This window comes from Myotis daubentonii, chromosome 9 (assembly GCF_963259705.1).
Source record: "Myotis daubentonii chromosome 9, mMyoDau2.1, whole genome shotgun sequence".
NCBI lineage: Eukaryota > Metazoa > Chordata > Mammalia > Chiroptera > Vespertilionidae > Myotis > Myotis daubentonii.
This window is the reverse complement of record NC_081848.1, coordinates 50,956,589-50,970,145: the sequence shown is the minus strand read 5'-3', so window position 1 is coordinate 50,970,145 and position 13,557 is coordinate 50,956,589. Positions and strand designations below refer to the sequence as shown.

Here is a 13,557-nt window from a genome sequence, read left to right as displayed (position 1 = left end):
CAAACTTTTTAAACAGGGGGCCAGTTCACTGTCCCTCAGACCGCTGGAGGGCCGGACTATAGTTTAAAAAAAAACTATGAACAAATTCCTATGCACACAGCGGCGGCAAAAACACCCGGCGGGCCGGATAAATGTTTGCGGCGGGCCGCATGTGGCCCGTGGGCCGTAGTTTGAGGACCCCTGGTTTAAAGCAATCAAACAAATATCAACAACAAAAACAGAAACCATGTGAATGTTTAAACTGTCTCAAAGATATATACCAAAACTTCGTTGAGGAGGAGGGGATGAGAGAATACATTACTGTTTTTATTTTTAAGATATTTCTATATTGTTGAATTATTCAGATTATTTAATGTATTAATTTTATAATTTGAAAAATTACAAATAGATTTAAATCTAAAAAGCCTAAGGTTCAGTTGGTAACCAAATATAAATAAACATGTTTAAGCTAGTAATAAGAAGAAATAGAAGTTTAAAAGGCACCATTAAGAAAAAACTTTTTTCAGTTAGAGTTTACATCCAATAGTATTTTGAAGCACCATTTTTGGACCAGTAAAATAGCAATATTTAAAATATGTAATACTCAATGCAGAGTGTGGTGAAAAGGTACTTTCATACATTAATGGGGGAATATAAATTGGTACCTTTCCCATGTTTTAATTGAAATTTACAACCCACAGTTGTAAGAAATAACACAGAGAGATCCCATACATCCTTTACCCATAGGTCCTCTTTTAAAGAGCAATTTGTCAGAGTAAGTGGAGAATCTTAAAAGTATTCACATTTTCATTCCACTTCTTGGAACCTATCCTAAAAAAATAATTCAAAGGAAAGAAAAAGCTATATGCATAAAAATGTCCACCCAAGACCATATAAAAATATAAATATGTTCATATATATAATTTATACATACATATATATCTATAAGTTAAACCATAAAGAATAAGTTCATTAAATAACATAACCACTAGATAGAATATTTTATAGCCATTAAATCACATTTATGTAGACGATGAGGCAATTGGCTTAATACCTATAATATAATGTTTAATTTAAAAAGGCACAAAATTTTATGCCCAACTTAGTAAAAAATATGCATAGATGGACAATAAGGGGAACGTGGTGAATTTCTGGTTAACTCTTTCAAAACTTCCTATCACATAATTTCAAATCTAATTGTTTCATATTTTTTCAAATTTTTCAAATTCCAGTTTCCTGCTTTTGTCAGACTTTAATTTGAGGAGCAAGACGAGGTGAAAGATGCTGTTTATTAACCCAATAATGTTAACTAACTGCCCGGCATGAGCTGTGGACCTGTGTCACTTACTTGCATCTGGCTCTGGAGGAGGCGGGGCCCTCTGCCCCAGCCGCACGCTGTCCACAGGCTGCACCTTCCCCTTGGGGATGCTAAAGAGGTCACGGAAGTCCTTTCTTTGCCTGGGTTCTTGGAGAGAACCCTCAGAAGATTTGTCTCTGAGTCGGAGGGAGGAAAAGAGTGCAATTTTCCTCTTTGGAGTCCTAGGAGCATCCGGAAAGGTCTCTTGCAAACTCACTTTCTCCAGGAGTTTGGGCACATCTTCCATCTTGCTGCAGGGTGGGGACGCCAATCCAGGAAACATCTTGGAGGGCCGGTTGGGCAAACTGTGGGTGCGGAGGGCAGGTTCCGGAAGGCCAGGGGTGGAGGGCTGGGCAGCCCTGACAGGCGGGGTGCCCAGGGAGAAGAAGGCCGAGGCCCTGCTGGCCATGTCTCTCCCAGGGGACTGCTGGCCCCAGTCTTTATTGCCGCTGGGTTTTCGAAGGCTGAAGGAGCGCGCGCAAGCCTGCGGCGGGCTGGTGGGCAAAGCCCGGGATTCTGGCTTGGCCCAGGCCTTCCTCCCGCCTTCGGAGTTGGAGAGGAGGGGCTCCAGGAAGGACCTTCGAAGGGCATTGGCAATGAGTCTCAGTGGGGACCTGGGTGGAGCCAGGCTTCGCTCCTCTGGAGTCCTTCCAGCGGGGGTCCCCCTCTTCTCCGGAGCCTCTGCCTGAGCTGGCAGGGTCTCTCTCTCCGCCCGAGGGAGCACCAAGGGGCGGACTGGCTTCAGCGCTCGGCCTCCTCTAGCATTCTCGGCACTTTTCTGGGAGAGTTGTGGCCCGGGTGCCAGGCGCGAGCTCTGGGGGTTGAAGTCACTCCAATCCAGCAACTTGCTCTTCTGCTCCTGGGTGAGGGCCAGCTTCTTCAAGCCCAGCTTCTTCCCCTCTGCCAGCTCGGACCCACTCTCCTCTCCCGTCTGGGTCTGGGAGCCCACATGCCCTTCTCCCCAGCCCCCGGCGGCCCTAGGAGACAGCTCTTGGTCTGGCGAGCACCCGCCCTTCCCTCCAATGGGGTGAGGGCCTCTGTGGGTGCCGCTGGTGTCCTGACAGCCATTGGGAGCCATCGCTGCAGGGCTGGGGGTCCCGGGGCTGGCGAGGCCCTCTCCACCCGGCCTCACCAGGCAGAACTCTGTCCGCTCCAGCACCTGGCCGTGCGGCAGGTAGAGAGGGATTTCGCTGGGTGCTCCGTGGGCCCTGGCTCGCCTCAGGAAGATTGGGGTGGAAGGACTGAAATGACCTCTTGAGACCTGCAGGGCAAAACATAGCCGTGATTTCAAAATTGCCAGCATGTATCTAGATGGGGAAAGCACACCTCAGTCTATAGCCCCCTCCCTTCCTGTCTCCAGTCGAAAAGAATCCTGCCTGGAATGACTGATTTCTGAGGGCAGCTCTTCACTCAGATGGCTACCCTGGGGCCTGCTGGGGTCTGCCTGGAGCCCCCGTGTCAGCATGGGCCGAAGGCTTTTCTGGGTCTTGGGTCAGGTGGGTAGGAAGCCAAAGGTGAGGCACAGGCATTGGCCAGCTCCTGTGCCCGTGACGGTAGGGAGGTCAGGCACAGAGGGGCAGGGTGCCCCAGGGCTTGCTCAGTCATGTCCCTACTAATGGGCACCTCCATCCACAGATGTGTTCCTCCAACTACCCGAAACCAAGGCTTCTTCCTCCGCATGGCGCCTCCTGAAGGAAGGGGAGAGCTACCCTTCGGGGGGTGTGTGGGGGGGGAGGCCTGTGGGGCAGGATGGCCATGAGGACTGTCCAGTGCCTTTTCTAAGCCTGACTCCTGCCTGTGCGGCTGCTAAAGGGCCGTTGCCAGCAGGCAGGGCAGGGCCCGTGGCAAAGGGAGCCCACAGGGGGGCCCAGGAGGGCAGGGCCCAGAGAGCAGCTCCGCAAGTGCATGGGCCCGGCTGTCCCGTGCTCTCTGGTCCCCAGGGCCTGGAGCAGGGTCTGCAGGTCAAGAGGCCTGACACACGGACTCCTGGTGAAGGAATGAGTCCAAACCTCTGTTTTCGGTGACGTCATGTTCGAGTCCAGGGAAATGTTGCCTCCAAGGTTCTCAGCTCCTCCCCAAGGCACCCCAGGGTCTGCGCCTGCTCCTCGGCCCCTGGGGGGACCACCAGGGCCCAGCATGTGTCCTAGCATCTCTGTGCCCCACAGCCCAGCCCAGGCGCCACACCCCGAAAAGTCTGCTGAGTGAGCGAGCCAGTGGCTGTGCTGGAGGGGGAGGGGGGCGGGGGCTGAGAAGTAGCAGGTGAGCTTCTATGGAAGGGACTCGGGAGGGGGCCAGGGTGGGCTCTTGGCAGAGCATCTCTGGGCCCTGGCTCTGTGCAGGGTGCCTGATGGTGCTGAGTGTGGAAGTGGGAGGAGAAGAGGCAGCTCACTCTCCCACTGGGGGGGGCGCTGAGGGGTGCTTACCTGAGGTGGGGGGGAACCCCCCAGAGCACTGCCTGGGACACTGCCTGAGGAGGACACGGGGGAGGATGAGGCAGAAGACAAGGATGAAGGGGAAACGGAAGGGGTCGCTTCCCTGGGCGGCGACACAGTTCTCGAGCTGTTCACCGGCATGGAACCTGCCGAGGAAAGATGCGGTCTGCATTACAGAGGGGCCACGGCCTCATGTCCTCAGGGACAGAGGAGGCTGTCAGTGACGCCCCGACCCTGTAAATGCAGAGGGAGGAAGACCTCAGAGGTGGATTGGGGCCCGATGCCACGGACGGGGGAGGAGGGACGGTGTAGACGAGGCAGCGCCTGTGGAGGAAGGGGTCCCAGGGAGGGGAGCCTGAGAACCATGTGCTTCCCACCCACGTGAGGATGTTCCCCGTGGTGAGACAGGAAGCCCGGTGTTTCTTAGAAACGGACACAGCCGCCCAGGTTCCCCTAAAGCCACGCGGCTGGAGGCTGGGGCTCAGTCAACAACCCGCCCGAGGCCTCTGCCCACGCGCTGCGGACCGTGAGCCGGGCACAGGCAGGGCAGGCGCCACTGCTAATGCAGCCGCTCTTCCCGCTCCCTGTGCGCCAGCGGCCCTCGGAGGCCATGGTCAGCCGGAGGTTTTAAGAGAACACAGGGAGGGAGGTTATCGTGAGCATCAGCTCATTTGAAGCATATGGAGTGAGGCTCGTGCCAAGCTCCTGCTGGTCAGGGACGATCCTTGCAGGGGACGCGCTCCGAGCAACATGAGGAAGGAGTGCGGCCGAGGCCCAGCCTCACTCTGACTGTGGGAGCTGAAGTCAATTAGGACAGTGACAGCAGAATCTTGACAGTTGTGGTCTGTGAGGTCAATCCCGTTCTCTTTCGCCATCTCTCATGAGTGCACACATGCTCACACGCACGCACACACACACACGGACACACACACTCACACTCATACACACATGCACACACACACACGCACACCCACATACTCACACACACGTGCGCACACACACACATACGCACACGCACTCACACACGCATGCACTCACCCACACACGCACACCCCCACACTCACGCACGCACATACACTCACACCCACACTCACACGCACTCACACACACACAATCACACACACACAAACGCACACACCCAAACTCACACGCATGCACACACGCGCACACACACACACACACACACACACACACGCCCTAGGAACCTGAAATCTAAAACGGCGAGCATTTTGTTTCCATAGTGAGCCATCTCAGTAATATGCCCTCAAAGGGGCTCAGAAAATCCGTGCTCTGTTTCTGACTTGCTCACTCAGCGTCTGACCTGTGGGCCCGGCCAGCTCTCCCTCAGACCCTCCCAGGACCGCTGTCTCACTACCCACTCCTGCCGGCTCCTGCTGACCCTCCGGGTGTCCAGCCTTAGATTTCAGCTCGCTTCCTAACTCACACAATCCTCCGGCCTCGGTTTCTCCAAAGTTCTGGGGAAGAGGCTCCTCCTCTGGGACCCACCCAGACTCGGCCACCCAAGCCCTGAGCGAAGAAGCATTCTTTTGAGACCGTTTTCACAGTGGCCCACACGGGGGTTCAGCATTCCCTCCTGCTCCCCTCACACGCAACTGCAAGCCTGTCAGCCGCATCCCAGGCCGGGTGCTGAGAAGGTGGCCAGCACACACGCATGGCCAGCGAGTTCCCAAAGGGAAGCCTCCAGAACGCGTCAGGGGGAAGGTAACTCAGGGGAACAGAGCTGAGGTGGCGGGAAGGAGCTGCTGGGGAGAAAGACCGCCGGCTGCCAGGAGCTGCCGCGGGGGAGGCCGCTGGCCTCTTACCCAACCCCCCATCTCAGCCCGCGGACCTCCATCCCAGCCCACAGTTAGATGGTTCGAGCCTAAAAAGGCAAAAGTTGTGAGTCAGTTGTTGCCTTGTTTCCTGGGCCCAGCTTGCCAAATTCCTGCCAAATTCCTTCTCCTCCTCTTCCTCGCCCCCTCATTCTCCTCTCTCTGCCACCTCCTGACTCAAACTCCCCAACTTGTCTCAAAGTCCCCTCAGCTCAACACACTGCCTTTGTGTTCCCCCGGGGAGCTCTCCCGGGACCTATGACACAGAGCCAGGGACACCTGGGCTTGGTTGCCAGGAAGGCCTTGGGGTTCACAAGGTCATGACCTGGGAGCTGCTGCCTCTCTTTTTCCTTCCTCTAATCCCCACCCTCATCCCCGCTAGTGGGGACTCTCGCTGCACACACGTCCCTCACGCTCTGTCTGCAGGAGAACGTGGGGAGGGCTGGACGAGGTGCGGTGAACAGAGCACCCGCCATTCCAGCTGCTGCCTGGGAGGCGGGGGTTGCTGCACGGGAGAGGAAGGTGAGGCCAGAGCAGAGCTGAAGGTGACAGGGAATACACCGCCCCAGGTGGCTGATGTCTTTGGGTTCCCTCAGAAAATGGTAAAGGGGAGCCTGGAACCCCACCTCCTTTACATCCACACCAGCTGCCAGACACTGAGCAAGTCTCTTAACCCCCAGTTTCCTCAAGAAATCTACCGCTGCGTCAGGGGAGGCTGAAGGAATAAAACGAGATAAAAAGAGATGCCTAGTGCAGGATGCAAAAATCACACAGGACTAGGAATTCCATCCCTCTCCCCACGCACACGGGTGGTGTCCAATAAAAACACCGCTGACCGCTAACCCTTCCCAGAGGGGGCTGCACACCCTCATGGACCCCGCAACTCCTCCTCATCAACTCAGATCCTTCTCTGCCGGCCCTTTCTTTTCATGAACACCCTGCATGGCCCAGGCCGGGCTGCCCTGCCCTGTGCAGGCCCCTTGCAAAGGGGGTCGATGAGCCTGTGTTACAGCCCCACATCCCATCTGGACCAGGGCCACTCCTCTGGGCCCTCTGGCATTGGTGACCTTTCCCCTTGATCCCAGTGGTCATTCTGGTGAACATGGCCAGCGGGGGGTGGGGGGGGGTGGGGGGGTGCTGAGGGCAATCACACAGAACCAGCCTTTTCGGGGCAGTGAGTGGACAGAGGAGGTGGTGCCCCATATTCTGCTCCTACTATAGCACCAGCCTTGCCCATTGGTGTTTCCTCTTGGGCAAAATGAAAATGACTAAAAAGATAGCTCGAGTGGCTTTTGGCTCTGGGGATTTTTAAAAAGACTGGGACCGCAGGGGTCAGCTTCCCAGAATGTTGAACTCAGGCCGTGGCTCAAATCCTCCCAAAGCCTTGGAGCGCCCTCTAGGCGTGGCAGCCTGAACAGGCCTAAACCCATGTGCTTCATCTGTTCCTGCCCTGGGTCCAGCCTGCTTGTTCCCTGGTTTGGTCATTCATTTGTTCACTCTTCATTCATAAGTTTGTTCAGAAGTTCATTCATTCATTCATTCATTCATTCATTCATTCATTCATTCAGCAAGGAAGGACTTGGTGCCTCCTTTGGGCCAGGCACTAGGCCCATAGAAATGGTTTGAACTCCAGGCCTGCTCTCAAATCAGCTACCTATACCTGCTATTCCTGGGATCTCTAAAGACAGGGCTGAGGTCTCCAGGCTGTCTCCTCCAGCAGCCTGGCCCTGCTGGGAGGGCCCCCCACCAGACTCCCAGCTCTCAGGCCAGACTGGGAACTTCTTGAGGACAAGGATAATCCCCTTCACTGGAGGCACTCAGCACAGCTGACGGGAAGCACTGGGGTGGAATCTTCATCCAAAGGGACCCGGCCATGGAAGCAGAAGTCCCACGACAGAGACGGGTTGTGGTGGGGGAGTAAATGCGATGGCTTGTGGGAAAGGCCTGGCCCAGGTCTTCCGTAAACATTAACTGGCTCCTTCCCCTCGTGCTCACTGCCTGGGGCTGTGGGTTGATTCAAGAGTTATTTTGGGTTGTCCCAGGTGAAGTGCCCTGCCCAGGTGTGCAGCCCTGACCCAGCTCCAGCGGCACCCATGTCCCAGCCTGACCCGAGGGAGAGGCTGCAGGGCCGGGGGCTGCCGGGAGAATGACTCACTGGCCAGGAGTCGGCACTGACTCAGAAGGAAGGAGTCAACAAAACGAGCACTGTGTTCCAACTACAACGTTTCTTTTTTAGAAACCCTTGTCTAACCCAAGGCTTTCCAGGGTCCATCTCTCCAAGAGCAAGGCCCAGAGAGGGTGTGTCGGGGCAGGAAGAGGTGGAAAGCGGCAATGAACTTGGAATCAGAAGAGTTCCTGCCCCTCTCTCAGGCTAGGAGAGGGAATCCCAGTTCTGTAATAGCTGCAGCCCTGGGATGCCTTGCAATTGTGTGTGGTCACTGCGCCCCCTAGTGGGAGCCCGCTGCCTTGGCATCCACCACAGGCCCTGGTCCTCACCCACCCTGCTCTTCCCTGGGATGCGTGGACCACAGGCTGCTCAGAAAAAGAATGGGGCATGTGTGCACGCCTGGCTTCCCTCATTGCATTGCCCCTGACTGCATGAACTTCAGCTGGTGCCCCCAGCCCAACTCCAGGGCCCCAGTGTCCTCGTCGCTGTTTCAAAAAGTTTGGAGCTGATGCGATAAGGCCCCTTCCACGTGTAACTGAGTCATCAGGCTCTATGACTCTGGACTGGGGAGCCGAGGGGAAAGGGGGTCCCAAATCCCTCAGGGAATGCTTCCTCGGGTCAGCAGTGGAAATAGGGTCAACCTTCTATTTCTTTCCTTGCCGCTCACATCCAGGAGGCCAGGTCAGAGGTTGTGTAAGGAATGAGGACAGCTGCCCCTGAGAATTAGTCAGAGAATTCTCGCCCCCCTCGCCCCCACCCCACCCCCACCCAGCCCCAGAGAACCCGTGACTCACTTGACTGGCACTTTCTTCTCCAGCTCTGGTATTTGCTGAGAGTTGGGGACTGGAGGCTGTTGGCCCGCTGCAGAGCTGTAGTGGAAAAAAGAAAGGCAGGGAAGGTGGGAAGGGAGGAAGAGTCCGTTAAACATGTTAAAAAACAGGGGGGGGGGTTCTCCTATGGTCCATTTACCGAAAGTGAATTGGCTGATGATCATAACTGACTGAGTCCCTTCCTTCCCTCTGACTGCGCCCTCCTGTCCCAGCACACGCCTCCGGTTTCTCATTCATTCACCAGATACTTATGGAGACTCTGCTATGGGACAGGTCCTGCCGCCTTTTAGAAAATGCCTCAGATTGTGAGCCATCATTCCAAATGGCCCTCATTAATGAGCATACCTATGTGTACATGTTTACATGCCTACATGGATACACACACACACACACATGCCTATATACACACATGCGTGCACATTTGTTTTTAGCAGAGCAGCTCGTCAGAGCCGAAGTCTCACATCAGTGGCCCACGCGCGCACTGTGATGCAGCCTGGAAGCTGCAGGAGCTCTGTCCGCTCCCCTGCCCCGCAGAGCCCTGCGAACCCTCTGGGAGCCAGTTCTAACTGAACCTCTGACAACCCACTGCCCTGAACACCCTCTTGGCCTGGGTTCCAACGGAAACGCTTCAGGAGGCTGTGGGCTGTGCCCTGAGGACCCTCTGCCCAGTGGGCCTTGAGGATTAGCTGAGCACAATGAACATCACCTGCAGAAGAGAACTCACACATGGGGCCTGCAGATGTGGCCTCCAGTCCCTGGGGCGGTTCCATCACGGGGTGATGCCTGCCGAATGCACACACAGGAGGGACCAGGAGGCATGGAAGAAAGGCTGTGGGAGTGATGGGGGTATGTGAGGAGTGTGACTGAGCGTGGGGAAGGCTTGAATGCGGGCCTCCCTGAGCCCAAGGCCCGGCGGGCACGGCCCTCTCTGTGTAGGAAGTCCTGGGTTCCACTCTCACTTCCTGCCAGTGCTGAGCTGGGTGTGGACGCGCACCAGCCGGGCTGCACAGCACAGGTGTCAGCCGCTGCCTGGGGGCTTCCTTCCCTCGGAACAGCCCTCCGATCCTGGGCACCCTCCCGCCCTCACTCCACGTGGAGACCCTGTGAGCCTGCTCCCCTGAATGGCGGGCCCCCATCCCACAGGCCTGTTTCACACCCTGCCCGTGGGTTTGAGGGGGGCTGTGGGGACAGGCGCGGGGTGCAGTCTCCCCACCTCCCGGTTGTAGGATGAGCAGTCTGCCTGCAGCCTGGGCCCACTTCCTCTCACCAAGTGCAGGTCAGCGTTCCCCAGGCTGGGAGTCTCGCACAAGGAGCGAGCAGGCCTCTGGCACAGCCACGTCCTGCTGACCACAGTCAACCTCAGTCAGCTCACGGAGAAACCGCTCAAGAAACAGAGGAGCCGGACCGGCTGGCTCAGTGGCTCTGTGTTGGGCTCGGACCTCCCACATGGGAGCATCTGGGGCGCTGACATAAAACGCAGACACTGGGCCCCACTCTAGACCCACTGAACCTCAGCCTCTGGAGGTGGGAGGCCAGAAAGGTGCCTTTGAAACCAGGTTTGTGAGAACGATGACACCAGGTGTTTTAGGGGAATGGCACTGAGCGTTTTCTGTGGCCTCTGGCGTGTGCTCCAGGCCAGAACCCTGAGGAGGCAGCAGGTTCCCTGGGGAGCTGAGGGCGTCCCGATGAGTGGTAAAGTGTCTACCACATAAAACAACCGTGTTTTTCACTTTTTATCCTTCATATTTTAATACTTTTCCTCTTTTAAATACTTAATTTTGCGACAGTAACATGGAAGATCCAGCTTTATCTTTTTAAAAAATCATCAGGATCATCAAGCTATTATAGAATAGTTACCCTCCATACCCTGAAAAGGTACTTTAAAGTGATTATGTTTTGCGTTTGTAGATGAACAATGACAATAATCTGGATACATTGTCTGTCGGTTTTGTCATTTTTAAGGGTAGAGTTCAGTGGCGTTAGGGACATGCATACTGTTGTGCCGCCATTGCCACCACCCACCTCCAGAACTTGTTCCTCGTCCCAAACTGCAGCCTTTTACCATTAAAAACAACAGTTCCCCACCCAGCCGCTTCCCGGCCCCTGGCAGGCACCATTCTCCTTTCTGTCTATGAATTTGACTTGTCTTGGCACCTGATAGAAGTATAACTCATGCAATGCCTGTCTTTCTGTGTCTGGCTTATTTCACTGAGTGTAATGACTTCAATATTCCCTCATGTTGTCGCATGGCACTCAGGCTGAGTGACATTTCATGGTGTGGCTATAGCACACTTGGTTTCTCCATTCACCTGCGGATGGGCAGTGGGCCCGCGTCTCCCTTTTGGTGACTGTGAATAATGCCGCCATGAGCAGCGTGGCGTACACCCCGGGGTTCTTTTTAAAGCTCCGCCTGGTCTTGTCCAGCGTTTCCCTGGCTCACCTCCGAGCCATATATCCAGGTGAGAGTGGGATTAATAAAGCTCCCTCAACACCCACCACACGATGTCAACGCTGCAATATCTGGAAACGCAATGGGCTCACCACAACCAGCAACACAAATCACATGCCAATGTGGTTTGCCCAGCAACGATCAAAACCAGGATGGATCAAGACGAAATCGACAGAAGATTGCTCGCAAGTCATGCAGTCTAGCCACGTCTCTGTCTATTCTACACTTTATCCTGGAATTAAACTGGACTGTCAGAAACAAAATGCTTCAGCCACACTACCTTGTTTTCTCTCCCCTGGGAGAACCGCTCCTGCGAGCCCTGCCCTCGCCTGCCAGCCAGGGGGGCGGAGGGAAACAGCCTCGGGAAAACTGTGGCTGCATGTTTTGCAGAGCCATTGCTCCAGGCATGACGTAATGCATCTCCCGGTAGCATCTATTTGACATGAGCTGGACAATGTCTGAAGGGTGAAGCATTAGAGAAAGTGGGATCTGCTCTGAGACCCGCTGCTGCTGCAAACCAATATATTTTTTTCCCTCATGAACAATGAGAATAAAAATTATCTATTTCCTTCTTAACTCAGGCAGCCAGGAAATTCAGAATCAAATTTATGATTCCACGAGAGCAATTGTTTAGGACCATGACCTTCCTCTCTGGGGTCTTGACCCCCTCATCTGGTTCTGTTAACCCTGATCTTGCGGCTTTATCTCGCGTGTATATAAACAGACAATCTTGTGTCACATCTTTCCGGTAAGTTGCCTAAAATCCCCTGGTAACTGAGGAGAGAGAGAACTGGAGGGAAAGAGGGAGAAGCAAGCAGGCTTCATTTTTTTTTTTTTTTTTAAGGAAGAGGGAAATTCTTGTAGTTCCCATGTCCATGTAAATTTTTTCTTAATATATATTTTTTAGTTGATTTCAGAGAGGAAGGGAAAGGGAGAGAGAGATAGAAAAATCAGTGATGAGAGGTCATCATGGATTGGCTGCCTCCTGCATGCTCCCTACTGGGGATTGAGCCCGCAACCCGGGCATGTACCCTTGGCCGGAATCGAACCCGGGACCTTTCAGTCCGCAGGCCGATGCTCTACCCACTGAGCAAAACCAGCTAGGGCAGGTTTTGTATTTATTGATGAGGAGGCTGGAGCCCAGGGGGACCAGGGGCCGACCTAGGCCAGGCAGTAACCAGACAGAGGCAGGCTGCACCCAGCTGGGCAGAGCGCAGCACTTGTTGCTCAGCAGGGGCTAACCCTTTCTGGACAGCGCCACAACTGGTTCTTAGCACATGTGTCTTTTTTAGAAACAAGCTCACATGGGAGGGAAACCTCAGAGTTTCCAGGATTGTGGCCTCGGCCTTGGTCTTTCTGATCCATCACTTTCATGGTGGTTCCCGGGAAACCATCCCCTAGGAGAGTATTTCTAGGTTCCGGTGCAATTCCGCTTGCAGCCACCAGAGAGCAGGGCAAGGCAAATAGAGCTCCTGCTCTCCCAGGGCCGCCAAGACCATTGGTCCCGCAGGTGGCAAGTTTCTATTCGCCTGTTCTTTCCACCCAGAGGACTCCCTTTGCTGTTGGCGGAATCAAACCACTCATTCCAGGCCACCTTTACTGCAACAAGCTGGGCGTCTAAGGGCACCTTCTTCTTAGGGTGTAGAGGCGCCCAACGTTCGGCTGCACCGCTCACTAGCTAGGAGTCCAGGAGGCAGTCAGGCCATCGGCTCACCTGTTCACTGGGCTTCATATCACCTCCAGGGCCATCTGAGGGTGAGTGGGGCCGTGTATGGGGAACCCCTGCCTTCCAGGCACTCGGTGGAAGTGCCTCTATTCTTATGCAGGCTGTTTTGCTACGTGCCACAAGCCCCAGCATGGCCCTGGCCCTGTGCTGCCCCCAAGTAGCCGAGGGAGGCCGTGCTACCTGGGGCTGCATGGGGTCCAACAGCAGCGGGGCCACCTCTCTTCCTCGGCGGGGCCCCTGAGGAGAGGCACAGGAGGCAGAAGGAGACTACTCCAGGCAGGAGGGCCCGGGGCCTCCCATCTCTACCTGCCTGTGACACCCTCAGAAGGAGCAACCCTGACAATCTCTATTGAGATTCCCACGACGAAGGAGGTGGGCCTGGGTGACCCGTACGTGCACCCAGGCCCCTCAAGTCCCAGCCCCACTGCCTCTGAGCCCGCGGGTCGCATCTCCTGTCACAGGGTCCTCCGCAGGTGAAACTGGCCGTGGGGCTCTCTGCTCCTTCCCCCTATCCCGGGACCCAGCAAGCCTGTCTCGGGCAGGCAGGCTCTCTGCTCACCGTGCAGAGCTCTGGGCTCCTGGGGGCCCTGTGCAGAGGCCGCCCTGCTCAGGGGCTCCCTCAGGGAGCTGTGGCGGCTGAGGGGCTCCCGCAGGGGTGGGCGGTCCGGCTGCTGGGGTCTCTCCTCACAGGGCTCCGTGCTGGAGGCCTCGCTGCTGCGGCTGCTGCAGTTCAACTCCGCATCAGAGCTGGGGGAGGGGAGAGAGAGCGGGTGATCGGGAGCCCT

The 13,557-nt window shown here is 55.5% G+C and overlaps 1 protein-coding gene across 6 annotated transcripts in view; it reads right to left on the bottom strand.

The window, feature by feature from the left end:
• The window catches only part of MICAL2 (microtubule associated monooxygenase, calponin and LIM domain containing 2), a 204,388-nt gene that overhangs the window by 42,016 nt on the left and 148,815 nt on the right, over window positions 1-13,557 (bottom strand). For all 6 annotated transcript variants that reach the window (XM_059708911.1, XM_059708912.1, XM_059708914.1 and 3 more), the window contains 4 exons: window positions 13,332-13,519; window positions 8,562-8,636; window positions 3,760-3,914; window positions 1,328-2,597 (listed from right to left, as the gene is read on the bottom strand). In XM_059708911.1, coding sequence (XP_059564894.1) covers window positions 1,328-2,597; window positions 3,760-3,914; window positions 8,562-8,636; window positions 13,332-13,519 — 1,688 coding nt within the window. The remainder of the gene's footprint in view (window positions 1-1,327; window positions 2,598-3,759; window positions 3,915-8,561; window positions 8,637-13,331; window positions 13,520-13,557) is intronic.